The sequence below is a fragment of the Stegostoma tigrinum genome, chromosome 5 (genome assembly GCF_030684315.1).
Source record: "Stegostoma tigrinum isolate sSteTig4 chromosome 5, sSteTig4.hap1, whole genome shotgun sequence".
Lineage (NCBI taxonomy): Eukaryota > Metazoa > Chordata > Chondrichthyes > Orectolobiformes > Stegostomatidae > Stegostoma > Stegostoma tigrinum.
Window position 1 is genome coordinate 72,437,108 of NC_081358.1, and position 14,187 is coordinate 72,451,294.

At 39.6% G+C, this 14,187-nt stretch overlaps 1 protein-coding gene across 6 annotated transcripts in view; it reads right to left on the reverse strand.

Moving 5' to 3' along the window:
• Positions 1–14,187, reverse strand: part of spidr (scaffold protein involved in DNA repair) — a 252,990-nt gene that overhangs the window by 7,680 nt on the left and 231,123 nt on the right. For 5 of the 6 annotated variants that reach the window (XM_048529193.2, XM_048529190.2, XM_048529192.2 and 2 more), the window contains 3 exons: positions 4,992–5,085; positions 3,179–3,293; positions 934–987 (listed from right to left, as the gene is read on the reverse strand). In XM_048529193.2, the coding sequence (XP_048385150.1) occupies positions 934–987; positions 3,179–3,293; positions 4,992–5,085 (263 nt within the window). The remainder of the gene's footprint in view (positions 1–933; positions 988–3,178; positions 3,294–4,991; positions 5,086–14,187) is intronic. The other variant, XM_048529194.2, reaches the window with a different exon arrangement.

Below are 14,187 nucleotides of genomic sequence, written 5' to 3' on the forward strand. Positions count from 1 at the left end.
AAGGCTAATCATTAAGATTTTTCAACCAGCAGCGCAGACAGAGGGTGACGACAAAATGAAGATTATCAGGGCGGAAATAATAAAAATGTTAGTCACTGTGCACCCTGTCAATTGAATAGAACATACCTCATTTACAGACTTCCAAACATAAATACTACATTCTGATACCTAGGGTCAGAACCTACACTCCATTATCTAGAACCATGGGCACAAGTTTTCAGATGGCAGGGTTTCCCATCTTGCCACTTGAACAATTAGGAGGGAACTGTCTAAGGTCAGTGTCCCTGTGAGGTGAGTGGGAAAGGGAGGGAGTTAATGGCCGGCTTTAAGAGGGTGTCACGGTTGGAGTGGAAGAAATTTGACAGGGATATCAGCTGGATGACAGTTGGTCCCATAGATAGATACATGTGAACCCCCAAAGAAAGTAACCTTCCCCTATTCCCAACTTCAGCTCACACGGCTATCTGATTGGCATGGGCCACTCCTGCCATGGGTGAAATAGCAGTGGGACAGGATGAGGCTCTTTATTGGCCATTAGTTGATTAATTACTGTGCTTATTGGATGCAAGTAGAAACATATTAGGGCATGCAGGCAGCCCCCACACTGCATTTTGCCAGCTACACAACTTCTCCCTGCTCTAAGGCAACTGTAAAATATCACTTCATATGTTAACAACAAATAGAAGTAGTGCAACACTGAAGGTTAAATGTAATAAATAGGATCTGTTCTGGTTTGTGGAACAGAAGAGAGTTATTTCTAGAAAACATGATTAAGTGTTGAGCTGAACTGCTGAATTTCTACAATCCTAAAATGGATAATTGCAGTCTGTTCTATAAACAGCTAATTTTCATAATAAAGAAACTGTTCAAAAAAAAGGTGTTCATCAACTTCAACTTTAAAAATGTATCTACATGTACATGAAATTAACTTACCCCTTCATCACTGGATGAATGCAGCAGAAGAGAGGAAATGCTTGGCTCTAGAAGCTGTATTTGGAAATAAAGGATCAGATAAAAAACATGGTCAGATGTGTGTACATATTGGATTTTGATATTTTCAAAAATGAAGAAAATCTTTACTTGGACACCACCAGCACTAGCTACATTGCTAAATGCTAGCTGTTACAATTCTGAATATTCTACAGCTTGCTTCACCCAACAAAACAGATCTAATTGCAATAGTGATATATACAGGCCTATTTTCTGAACTTAGCTCAATTCCATATGAATAATGTTTATATTTACTTTCAAAGACAACCTCAATTACCAGTAAGAATTCCCATTACAATCAGAAAAGTCAACAAAACTGATATCTGCTCAATTTTTTCAAAGGCACTGAAATATTGAACGCTTTTACCTGCCACAATTGCTCTAATTCTGACTGGGATTACTCTTGAAGAGAATTAAAATATTAAAGCAGTTTGGTATTTAGGGTTATGCTCACAAACAAACTTTGTTTGCCCTAGTCAAATGGAACTACAAAGGCACAGAAAAACCATACAAACAAAATCTTCAACCAAATACTTTAGGAAAATGTCTTAAAGTCCTGGTATAAAAGTGCATAAAAATAATAAAAGTATAATTACTTTAGGAATGCTACATATGTACTATCATAAATTGATTACTGTGGGGTATGCTGCAATTAAATTACAAAGGAAATGTTTAGAAAGAACACTGTTAACTGAGTATATATCTTTGGGCAAAGTTGAATAATCTATTTGAAGTTTTTAAAGTTTTGCTGAACATTCTATTCTAAATATTATGTTTGATATTCACCATTTCCTCATCACACTTTTTTAAAATTACATTCCATGTACTTGTAAACATTAAGAAATATTACTTAATGAACCTCACCCTTAGCCAAATTATTCAGCAGGAAAGCCTTCAATTCCTGATCTAGTTATTCTGAATTTCAATTCCAGGTAAAATTTATCAAAATATAGCAACTGCACCTTAGTGCAACATCCTTAATGAGCAGTTTCGTAGAGAAAGTGCTACCAAATTGATACTGAAAGGAGATTTGACAATGTGGTGTTGTGCAATATTTCCTTATGGCCTACATACAGCAGCTGTTGAAATGCTTACAAATAATACTGTCCAATTGATTACATATTATGACTCATAAATTAAACAGGTCTTGGATCATCTCACCCTCTGAGTAAAAATAAACCAACATTTGAAGAAATAAAACAAAGACGTCCAAATAAGAGGCAACTTGAACTTCATGACAACATGTTTCGACTCTTAATAAAATAACTTTCAAGCCAGTCTAAGATTTAACTGTTTTAGTAAATTGCTTGTCAAGGTAGCCAGTTCTAATATTACATACATCAATCTGACTTTCATCTAATCAGTAACATTGCATGAAGTTAGCAGGAATCAAGCAATGAACAGAAATCAAAGATCTTTAAAGAAAGGATTTTTGTCTACAATTTCCAAATGTCCTCATCCCTGTTACCAAACAACCTCTTTTCACTAAAGACCTGGAATGGTGAGGACTTGAGACTGCTCTATGGCTGCCATCAGTGCTACTCTGATTAGTCAGATTTTTTTTCCTTCTTTTCTCATATAATCTTAGAATCCCTACAGTATGGAATCCGGCCATTCCGCCCACACCAACCCTCCAAAAAGCATCCCACCCAGGCCCATCCACCACCCTCTCCATGTAACACTGCATTTCCCATGGTTAACACACCTAATCTACACATCCCTTAACACTTTGGGCAATTTAGCGTGGCCAATCCACCCACTGGGCTATGGGAGGGACCAGAGCAGCCGCCAGAAATCCACGCACAGGGAGAATGTGAAAACTCTGCACAGACAAGTGCCTGAGGATGGAATTGAACCCAGGACCCTGGCGCTGAGAGTCAGTAGTGCTAATCACTGAGCCACCATGCCACCCAGAGAAAATGCATTACACTATAACAAGGTGCTTCATTAAGCTGTTTACTGAGAGCTGTCTTCACATTCAGCTCCAGAAGTATGTTGCCAAAAACTTCAAACCTTCAACCCTTGATACATAATTTTAGCCTTTGTAAACTCCAACAGGAAGTGTAAAATAAACAGATTTTTCTTCAATGAAGAGATTTAGTAGTCTTTTGAGGTAATATTTCAGAACTGAATTATGCTTCATCACACTGAGTGGATAATCTGGAAACCAGAACTGAATAACTGTTACCTTGATTTTTACAGAACTATGGGGCAGGTCTGGATACCGCAGAAACACTTCCAATTGCATTTTTGTAAGAGGTGTCATCACAGACTGGGCACATTGACGGCAGTAAAATGATTCACTATGACAAGAATAATATGATTTTTAAAACATGCAAGTAAAACGATTTCCTAAAAGCTGAGAATTAATATTTGAATGAAGCATCATGATTGCACATTCTTGGAAAAGTACACGGAATCACAAGAATGGACATTCAGCCGGGAATTCTCTATTGACTGCTGTCTAATTTTAACAGAGCCATCAGGGGGTTGAATAAGTGGTACTCAATGGATTAACTTTTGCAAAGGTAAGGAAGGATAAAAGACCAAGTCCACAGTCTCTCTCCCACTAGTAACCAGAGACATATCAGTATTAATAAAGGCCTCAAACCAGGTTACAGCACAAATTCATTGTAAACATTTGTACCGAAATATTATCAGAGATTTGGGTATTAAATAGTTGGATATTTCTTTGGTTAGGAAATTCTATACAATATAGGAGACTCTATACAAAGCAATAAAAGTAACCAAGACAATGTTTTTTTTCTAATGCTGCTGCAATGTAGGTATGTGTGGCAATTACACAGAAAGGTTCCATAAATATCAATAAATCAAGTTTCCAAATTGTTTAGGTCGTACTGCATGAGGGATAGACATTACTCAGGATGTTGGGACAATTTCCCTGGCTTTCTTAGAATAGTGTTCTGGGACTTTGTACTTTTATCTGGAAAGAGAAATGGGACATTAGCATGGAGTCCTATCCAGAACAGCATCTTCAGAAGTACGACACTTCCTCAATTACTGCATCAAAATGCATGCCTAGGTTAAATGCCCATGCTTCTAGAAATGGGACTTTAACTGACAGCCTTCTGATTAAAAGGCATTAAACCAAGTCTGATGCTAGGAAATAATTGTTGAGCATTGCTTCTGCGGCTGCAAATGTTTGCCACCTACACTTGCATATCTATGACCAAAGATGGGGGACAAAAAATAAATTATAACTTACCTGAATAATTACAATAGAGGTAAGTGCAGATTTTCTGTTCATTGCTCCCTTACTAAGTATCATCTATTTTATCCCAGATCACCAGCCTGGCATTGGCCCTTGACTTGTTGCTTCACTGTATCCTCTGTCCGACTAGCTCTCTCATCTGTTTCAGTGGATTGCACTACCAAAAGAGGTCTGACCATCATTCATTCTTTATTCAGCCAATTTTTCCTGCTCATTAGCTTGTAAGCAACACTGTGGTATTTTAATAGTGTCACCTTAATAACTCAATGTTGTTCACTTTATTTGTGTGGAACATTGCTGATATTCCAAATACGGTTTTAATTTTTATGAATACAGAACTCCATTGATTTTGAATAACAGATGCAGGCTATCAAACATTTTTTTAAAAATGTTATCATTCACATCTTTGGAAAAGATTATAGTGAATCACCTTGAATGGCTTCAATCATTGTCATATTGGTGCAATCATGTCATTGTTGACTGTTCAGGGTAAGGTGCAACTTAGAGGAGGAACTTTGGGTGAATTAAGGAACTTAGCAGGAAATTGAATATTAGCATATTCAACTTGAAATATTAATTCTGTCTTATTTTCTCCACCATACTGCTAGACCTGTTAAAATACTTTCTGCTTTTATTTCAGATCTCCAGTATTTACAATGTTTCACTTTTATCCAATTAGATCTAACATGCTCAAAGAAGGTACAAGGCATATTAAAGAAAAATAGTGCTGTTTCCCATTAAAATTTTGTCCAGATTTACACATACTGACCCTTCTCCATGCTTCTTTTCCAGTTTTCCATTTCCACATCTGCTGCAAACTATCCATGAAAAAGCATTAGCCTCATCAACACCAACAATAGTCCCTGATAAGCAAAAGAAACCTCTTGTTTATAGGCATACTATCAAGTCAAAATGAACATAACATCTGAACAACAGTTTGCACAAAATGTATGGATTAAGTGAAACTGAACACAAGAAATTTGAAAGAATGTCACTGGTATCACTTTTAAACAGTTAGCAATAATTATTCATTGATCTCCTGTAACACAGCTCACAGACAAAATTGCCAATAATTTCTTAACTACATGTAAATCGTGAAGCACTATCAGTAAAGAAGAAGTTGAAAATGATAGGGCCACGACACTACCCAGAAGAATCCTGTAATAATGTCCTGTGGTTGAAATGAGTGGCCCCAACAACGACAGATATTTTCGAACGAACCTGTTCAGAGACGTTATTACACATCTCTAAAGCAGATGGAACTTGAACCTGGGTCCTCTTAATTCAGAGGTACAAACACTACCATAGCAGCCCAAGAACTCCCGCTCAAAAATCACAATCATCTTCCTTGAAAATAATTAACCTGTAGCCTGTTTTTTCCCTAATTCCAAATGACTTCAATTTCAGTATGGTTTCTTGATGGCACACTGTGTCAAATGTAGCCTTGATGACAAGGCTCGGTTTTGGGTATTGAACTAGGTTTGAATCATGGCTGTAATATTAGCAAAACCCAAACTAAGCACTGGTGAACAAGTTAATGGAGTCTAATAACATCTAATAACAGCTTCCACCAATTTGCTAACAACTGGGAGGGGAATCATAGGCCAGTAATTGGTCAGTTCAGATTTCCTTATTTTGGTGTGAATATAAGTGCTGTTACTCTATTGGAACACCTTGGCAAGGATTACAGCTAGTTTTGGCAGACAAGCTTTTAGTACTACAGCTAGGATTTTGTTAGGCATTTTGCTGTGTTCAGTATGTTTGGTAACTTTATGGATTTCACATGGAGCTGAATTGGCTGATAAATTATGAGGGGCATTTACTTTTAAGAATGAATAATTAGATGAATGGTTTTCTTTTCAGATTAAACCTTAACACTGGATACCATTTTTAATTTATGCAAGTTAAATTTATTCCTGTTTAATACAATTAATAGACTTTCAGTTGCAAGGACCAATTTTAAAGTCTTTGCCTTTGATGAAAAGATTTGCCAACTCAAGTGATACCTATTAAAGTCAACACCAGATTCTTGTGATCTGAAATATCTGGGAGAATTCATTCCATGTAATAATTGCAGTGCAATGGTAGGAAATTTAAGAGGGTCCTGAAGCAATTCTCCAGTGAGACATGAAAATAACCTCAATTCTTATATCGATTACATTTAATTCGATGATGAACAAGGATAAAATCATTATCAAACAGGTGAGAATCCATCTGTATAAAGTCAATGATGCTAAGAACACATACCTACAACGGCCAAATAAATCCTATTACAGCTTGCTTTTGTGTAAACCATTGCCACTACACAAATTGAATAACCTCATAACAACAGGGGAATGTTACAATCATTTCACAAGGGGCTCATCATGTCTATGGAAAGTCCAGAGTAACTTTAAAACAATTCATGGTGAGAACGATGTCTGCGCAGAATATTCTGTGAATAAAGGGTTTTTAATCTTGTTCTTTCTTCATATAGTTGAAAACATTTATAATTCTTAAGTACTGAGAAAGCATGACATACTGACTGTCACAAGGTCAGCCAAGTGGACCTCACAGAATGGGTTCCCTGATTGAGGCTGTTAATCCGATCCAATTGGAGAGGTCTGACTGACAGAAAGGAATATGAGTGTCAAACATCCTGTTCACTCTGAGAACTGGATCATTGTCAAGGTCTGTGTAACTAAAGGGTGACTTGTTAATGGGATACCAGCCTCTGTGGACATATTTCAGTGGTGATGAGAGAAAAGCACGCACCTGAAGAAATTCGATCTCAGAAGTTGTCTTTGAGTTGGCGTAAGCATTTCTGGTATAATGCTTTTATTCAGGAAGGTTAACACGTTTGATGCTGCCATTGAAATGGGCCCGATATGTGGAAAGAATTAGTTATTTTTTCCAGGCAAATGGCACTGGGAGAGATGAAAAGCAACAAGTAATTCTCCTTGATAGCTTGTGCATCTGCAGGTTTTTTTAGGTTATTAGGAGCCTAACTTTCTCTGAGGCATCAGATTCTAAAACCTTTCAAGAATTGATGGATTTAGTTTGGGAATATTATGATCCCAAGACTCCTCTAATTGAGATGCCAGCGGTTTTAGTTGGAAATTCAAGAACTAGGGGTTACCTTTTTGGGACTTTTGATGAGGTATGACAATAGACAGAAGTATTTGACTTTGATTTAATCCTTAAAGAGATGCCAAGAGACTATGGTATGTTGGATTCATGATCTAATCATACAAAAGTGCTTAACAGCTGAAGACCAACTGGACTTCAAACAGGCCCTTTCATTGGAAAATAGGGCACGTGTGCTCATTAGTTGCAGGGCATTTCAATGGAAGTGGACACCCTTGCCAGTCTGACTGAGCTTGAGGAATACTAGCCGAGTAACGGCAATTGTACAGCATCAGTCAGGACATGTCCTGAACAGACAGACACTAAGTCAGCCCACAGTAAATACGGAAAACACAGCCAAGCCTTGGCCAAATGTTAAAATATTCTTCAAGCATTGCAGTTGCTGCCACTATGCAGACCCAAGACAGCAAAAGAATCCCACTAGACTTAAATTGAGACGGACAACTCATAGGCGGATATCCAAGGGACTGCATACCCTGGAATATCCACTTATATCTGGTTTGGAACAGTTAAATTGTTTACAACATCCAAATCAGAACAAATCAAAATAACCATCTGGGCAAACGGTCACCCAGTTCCGATAGAGATCGATATCGGCATGGCTGAATCAGTGATTGCAGAACTAGTCTTTAACAAAATTCGCTCTGGGCTCCAACCTCTAAGTTGCACAAAACCTTGGCTAGACTGAGAACCTATACCGGGGAACCTCTACAAATTAAGGGTGCAACTTCAGTTCCGGTCTCTTATAGAGAACCTCTTTGTTCAGTTACCACTGATGTAGTAAAAGGTTTGGGCTCAAGCTTGACGGGGCAAAATTGGTTGAGAAAAATTCACCTAGTTTGGTTCAACATTGTTCAATTTGAAAATGGCTGCCTAAGTGAAGTCCTAATTAAATACCTTAAGTTTTTCCAGGAAGGTCTAGATGCTACCAAAGGAGCCAAAGCCATCTTGCATTTTGACCAGGAGGCAATTCCACAATTCTGCAAAGCCCATCCCAGTGCCATTCAGCTTACAGGCAAAAGCAGAGGCAGAAAGCAGAAAGCTGGAAAGCAAAGGAATCTTCAAACCAGTCCAGTTTGAGGAATGGGCAACACCAGCTGGGGCCGGTTTATCTGTGTGGGGATTTTAAACACACAGTCAACAGGTTTTCGCAGTTGCATAAATATCCAAGCCCTCGCACAGACGATTTATACACAAAGCTAGCAGGGAGGTTGTGCTTCATGACGCTGGACATGAGCAATGTGTACTTGCAATTGCAGTTGGATAAGGATTCCCAGAAGTATGCTACAATTAATACCCGTAAGGGTTTGTGCCTAGATACCATTTATGGTATCATCAGCCTGTGCAAATTTTAAGTGGATGATGGAGAACATTTTACAAGGTCTACCCTGGTCACCATTTATCTGGATGACGTGCCAATAACAGGGAAGACCAATAAGGAGCACTTAGAGAACTTAGACACAATCCTTGGATGTTTCTCCCAGGTGGGCGTATGTCTTAGAAGGGAAAAACGTGTGTTTCAGGCACTCTAAGGAACCTACTCGGGCTACAGAGTTGACAAGATTGGGTTACGCCCGTTAGAAGATAACGTGGCGGCGAATTAAGGTGCCCTGACTCCTACGTCGGTACCAGAACTTGGGTCCTTCCTTGGGCTGGTGAATTATTACAAAAAGTTCATACACGAGCTGGCCTCCGTCCTGACACCTTTGCATCAACTCTTGAAGAAAATGGTTATGTAGCCAAGCCTCGGCTTTCAGGGAAGTGAAGAAACCGCTATCATCCTCTGAGGTGCTGGCACACTATGATCCCAAATGAGATCCGATATTGTTAAGTGATGCTCCCCCTTTGGCACCGGGGTAGTGTTCGCTCATAGGCGGTACAATAGAGAAGACTACCCAACAGCCTATGTATCCAGGACTTCAACTTATGCAGAGTGTAAATACGCCCAGATGGAGAAGGAAGGTTTAGTGGTCATATTTGGATTCAGGAAGTTCCACCAATGCCTTTTATGGACAGAAATTTGTGATAGTAACAGATCATAAAGCCCTGCTAGGTCTACTTAACAAGGACAAGGCAGTGCTGCCCATAGCTTCAGGCCAATTTCAGCACTGGGCTCTAATACTAAGTGCGTATAACTACAAGTTGGAACACCCATCTGGGATATCAAGTAGCAGATAAGAATGCATTGGTACTGCCACTGAAAGAGTCCATAATGGTTTTAATTTTTCTGGACACACGTCCAGTCACAGCTGACAATATCAAACTTTAGATGTTGAAAAATCCAGTGTTGGCAAAACTGAAACAGCTGATGGTGATGGGAGAAACCAAAGGGCCATTACAACCAGAATTGAAATCCTTTTAGACCTGGAGAGACCAGATCACAGTAGAGAATGGCATATTATTATGGGGAGCAAGAGTGATTGATCTGAGCACAGGTCGCCACCAGATACTGGCTGAACTCCACCAGCGTCATCCAGGGGTTTCCAAAATGAAGATGTTGATGTGAAGTTGTATTTGGTGGCCAGGATTGGATGTAGACATAGCCGTGTTGGTGGGGCAGTGCCCAGAGTACCAACAAGGACAAAAATAGTGCTGCCCCAATTTCAGGGAATGTCTGGGTAAACCCTGGACTTGGTTACACATCAACTTGCAGGTCCCTATTTGGGGATTTTCTTTGTCATTGTGGATGCCCACTCAAAATGTCTGGATGTGCATAAGAGTTGATTTGTCAAACACAAGACAATATTAAAGCCTGTGCTCATCTTCTGCAATACACAGATTTCCAGAAGTATTGGTCACAGAAAATGGGCAATCATTTACCATGGAATTTGAGTATCTCCTAAAGTCAGATGGTATTTGCCATATAAAGACAGCTCCATGCCATCCATCATCCAATGGTCTGGCAGAAAGAGCAGTCCAAACTTAAGGCAGACTTAAAGAAACAGCCTATAGCTTCACTAGACACCAAACTGTCCTGGTTTCTATCTGATCATAGGTCCACCCGCTATGCAACTACAGGAATAGCTCAAAAAGAGTTCCTAATGGGGAGAACATTCCACACCAGGTTACATCTGATCTTCCCTGAGCTTGTTGGGGTGGTGGAATGGTGGAACAACACCAGTAACATGAATGCTGGACACAACACTGCACAAAGTGAGGGAAGGGATGAAGTTTAATGTAGGAACCGTGGGAAAGTTCCTGCGTGGTTAAGCTGATGTGAAATCAGGTCCAGTGGTGTATAAAAACCAGTTCTGAGGAAAGGTCACTGGACCCGAAACATTAACTCTGATTTTTTTTCCCCACAGATGTTGGCAGACCTGCTCAGCTTTTCCAGCAACTTCTGTCTTTGTGCCAGCGATGTATAAAGTTTGGGTAGGTGCAATGTCCTGATTAAGCATGTGGACTAAATGAGAACTGCAAGCTTACAAATAGTGCAGGAGCAAAACATGCCTGGCTTCTCAACAGCCTTTCGGACGGTTCTGGAACCTGTGGGTTCTCCCTCTCTGTCAAGTGTTGAAGATACCTTGGAAACTCATAGAACATAGAACATTCCAGCACAGTACAGGCCCTTCGGCCCTCGATGTTGTGCCGACCTGTCATACAATCTCAAGCCCATCTAACCTACACTATTCCATGTACGTCCATATGCTTAGCCAATGACGACTTAAATGTACCTAAAGTTGGTGAATCTACTACAGTTCCAGGCAAAGAATTACATACCCTTACTACTCTCTGAGTAAAGAAACTACCTCTGACATCTGTCCTATATCTTTCGCCCCTCAATTTAGAGCTATGCCCCCTCGTGCTCGCCGTCACCATCCTAAGAAAAAGGGTCTCCCTATCCACCCTATCTAACCCTCTGATTATTTTATATGTTTCAATTAAGTCACCTCTCAACCTTCTTCTCTCTAATGAAAACAGCCTCAAGTCCCTCAGCCTTTCTTCGTAAGACCTTCCCTCCATACCAGGCAACATCCTAGTAAATCTCCTCTGCACCCTTTCCAAAGCTTCCACATCCTTCTTATAATGCGGTGACCAGAACTGTACGCAATACTCCAAGTGCAGCCGCACCAGAGTTTTGTACAGCTTCACCATAACCTCTTGGTGCCGGAACTCGATCCCTCTATTAATAAAAGCTAAAACACTGTATGCCTTCTTAACAGCCCTGTCAACCTGGACATAGTGAATTTCATTGCTTGGACACCTGTGCTGCGTGAGAAGGGGAATGAATTTTTTGGGAAACATTCTGGACCAAGAGGTAAGCTATTGCGTTACACGGCACCTATATCAGAGGCAGAGTTAGAGGAACCTGGCCCTCTGCTAAAACACTGCTGAAGGATCTACAAAAAAAAATCAGCACGTGCCCTTGGACTCAGTGAGTGAGTGATGTAGTGGTTGTAACAAGGGCAGCCAGGTGGACCTCATAAATGAGTTCTGATGTGGGGTGTTAATCTAGTCCAATCAGGGACCTCTGGTTGACAGATATCAACAGGAATGTCAGCGGTTCACTCTGAAAGCTGGCTCACTACCGAGGATTCTCCACCAAATAAAGGGTGATTTGGTGATGGAATACTGGCCTCAGTGGAGTTATTTCACATGACATTACTGGAAGCACTAAGTCTCAGATAAGACGTCAAAGCCATCTGCCTGCTTAGGCAGTTTGAAAGATCCCATGGCATTAATTAAAGCAAGAAGTGCAGTTTTCCTGTTCTGACCAAACATAAAAACAGATCACACGATGCTTTATCGTATTGATGTCTGGAGGTCCTCACAATGTACAAATCGGCTGTCACAATTACCAATGCCACTGTAAATATACTTCAAAACTAATCAATATGTCTTGAAGGTTAACCAAGATCAAGGTTATGTTAACAGGGTACTAATACTGGTAATTCTATTGGGCAGAATCAACAGTGACTTATGAAAGAGCAGAAGGAATAAGGTGAAAAATAGTCATCTATTGTGCTGGATTTTCAAAAAGATTTTCAGAAATGGGTCACACAGGAGGCTTTTATTTACACAAAAGTTGGACTTTTAGGATTGAGATTAATATATTGGTGTGAGCTGACCTTAATTAATAGATGGGAAAATACAGCAGGAATAAACAAATAAATTTTCGGTTAACAGGCTATGCCTAATGGGATACCACAATGATCTATATTTGGGCTTCAGTTACCTATAAAGTATGTCAGTTATTTAGTCTTCAGTTACCTATAAAGTATGTCAGTTATTTAGTTGACGGTACCAAGTGCAACGTATTCCCGTTTATTCACAGTACAAAGTTGGTACAAAACAATAAGTTTATGAGCAGATGGGCTGCAAAAGAATTTAGGCAGGTTAACTGAAGAGGCAAGAACATGGCAAATGGGATTTAATGTGCAAAAAATTATGAATATTCTGAGACACTTCATACACAAATCACAAAAAAGTTAATAAGAAGGTACAACAAGCAATTGCAATAAAAGGACTGGTGTTTAAGAATTAAAACAAAAGTTTTACTGCAATTATATCAGCTTTACTGTGACCATACCTGGAGTACATTAGGAAGAATATGCTTGCACTTTGAGAAAAGATTAAGACAGCTAGGTCAATATTCTTTAGAGTTTAGAAGAATGAGAAATATAATCTCACAGAAATAAATAAAACCTAAATAGATTCAACAGGGAAAATGCCAGTGAATACTTTCACTAATTGATGAGGCTTGATCTAGGCTTCACAGCCTCAGAACATTGGACCAGTTCATCATAAAATCCCTACAGTATGGAAACAGGCCCTTTGGCCCAACAAGTCCAGACCGAGGCTCCTACCTCTCATCCAGCCCCATCCCCTATAATCCACCTCATCTACACATCCTTGAACACTATGGGCAATTTAGTTTGGCCAATCCACCCAACCTGCACATCTTTGGACTGGGAGGAAACCGGAGCACCCGGAGGAAACCCACACAGGCATGGGGAGAAAGTGCAAACTCCACACAGACAGTTGCCAGATGGTGGAATCCAACCCGGGTTCCTGGAGCTGTGATGTAGCAGTGTTAACCACTGAGCCACTGTGCCATTATGTAGGATTGTGAAGAAAAAGACTGCCTTCAATCAAAAGGTTGTGAATCATTGGGATTTTCTACATTATTTGTTGGGTATAGTACAGATATGTTAATAGATTTTTGAATTCTAAGAGAATCAAGGAATATAGGGATAGTGTAGGAAGGTGGTTATGGTAGATCAGTTACTGACTCATTGAATAACAGAGCAGACTCAAAAGTATTTAGCTGGCCTATACCTGCTCCTATTTCGAGGTTACGTTTCAGAGCATTCCAAAGACAAGAAAGTTGCTTATCTGTTCAGAGATGTTGTCACACACTCATGGACCACGTAGGACTTGAAACCAGGCCTCTTGGTTCAGAGGCAGAGATACTACAATGTGTCACAACAGCCCTAAGAATGGTGCTTAATAATTGCCAGTTTATTTGTTCGATTAGAAACAATTAACATCTAATTACATCTCTGTTACTGAAGACAAACAAAAGGCTTGAAACCTACCAGTTAAATACAGAACAAAAACGAATGTCTGGGAGGCAAGGGTGGAGCTTTTAGATGAGTCACAATACCCAATATCAGGATTTCAGCTCAATTTAAATTACACCACGGTAAAGGCTTTTATTGTTAGCTCACTGTTCCGCCAATAAGAGTCATCGATTAGGATTTTAAAAGGAAGGAGAAACAATGGAAGGGCATCTTGACGAGTAATAACAGGAAATCCAGAGAAGAGTGATCACAAAAACCGAAAAAAAAAAGTGGATGGTATAAATCAGGAAGAAAAACAAAGTTGCTAGAAAAGCC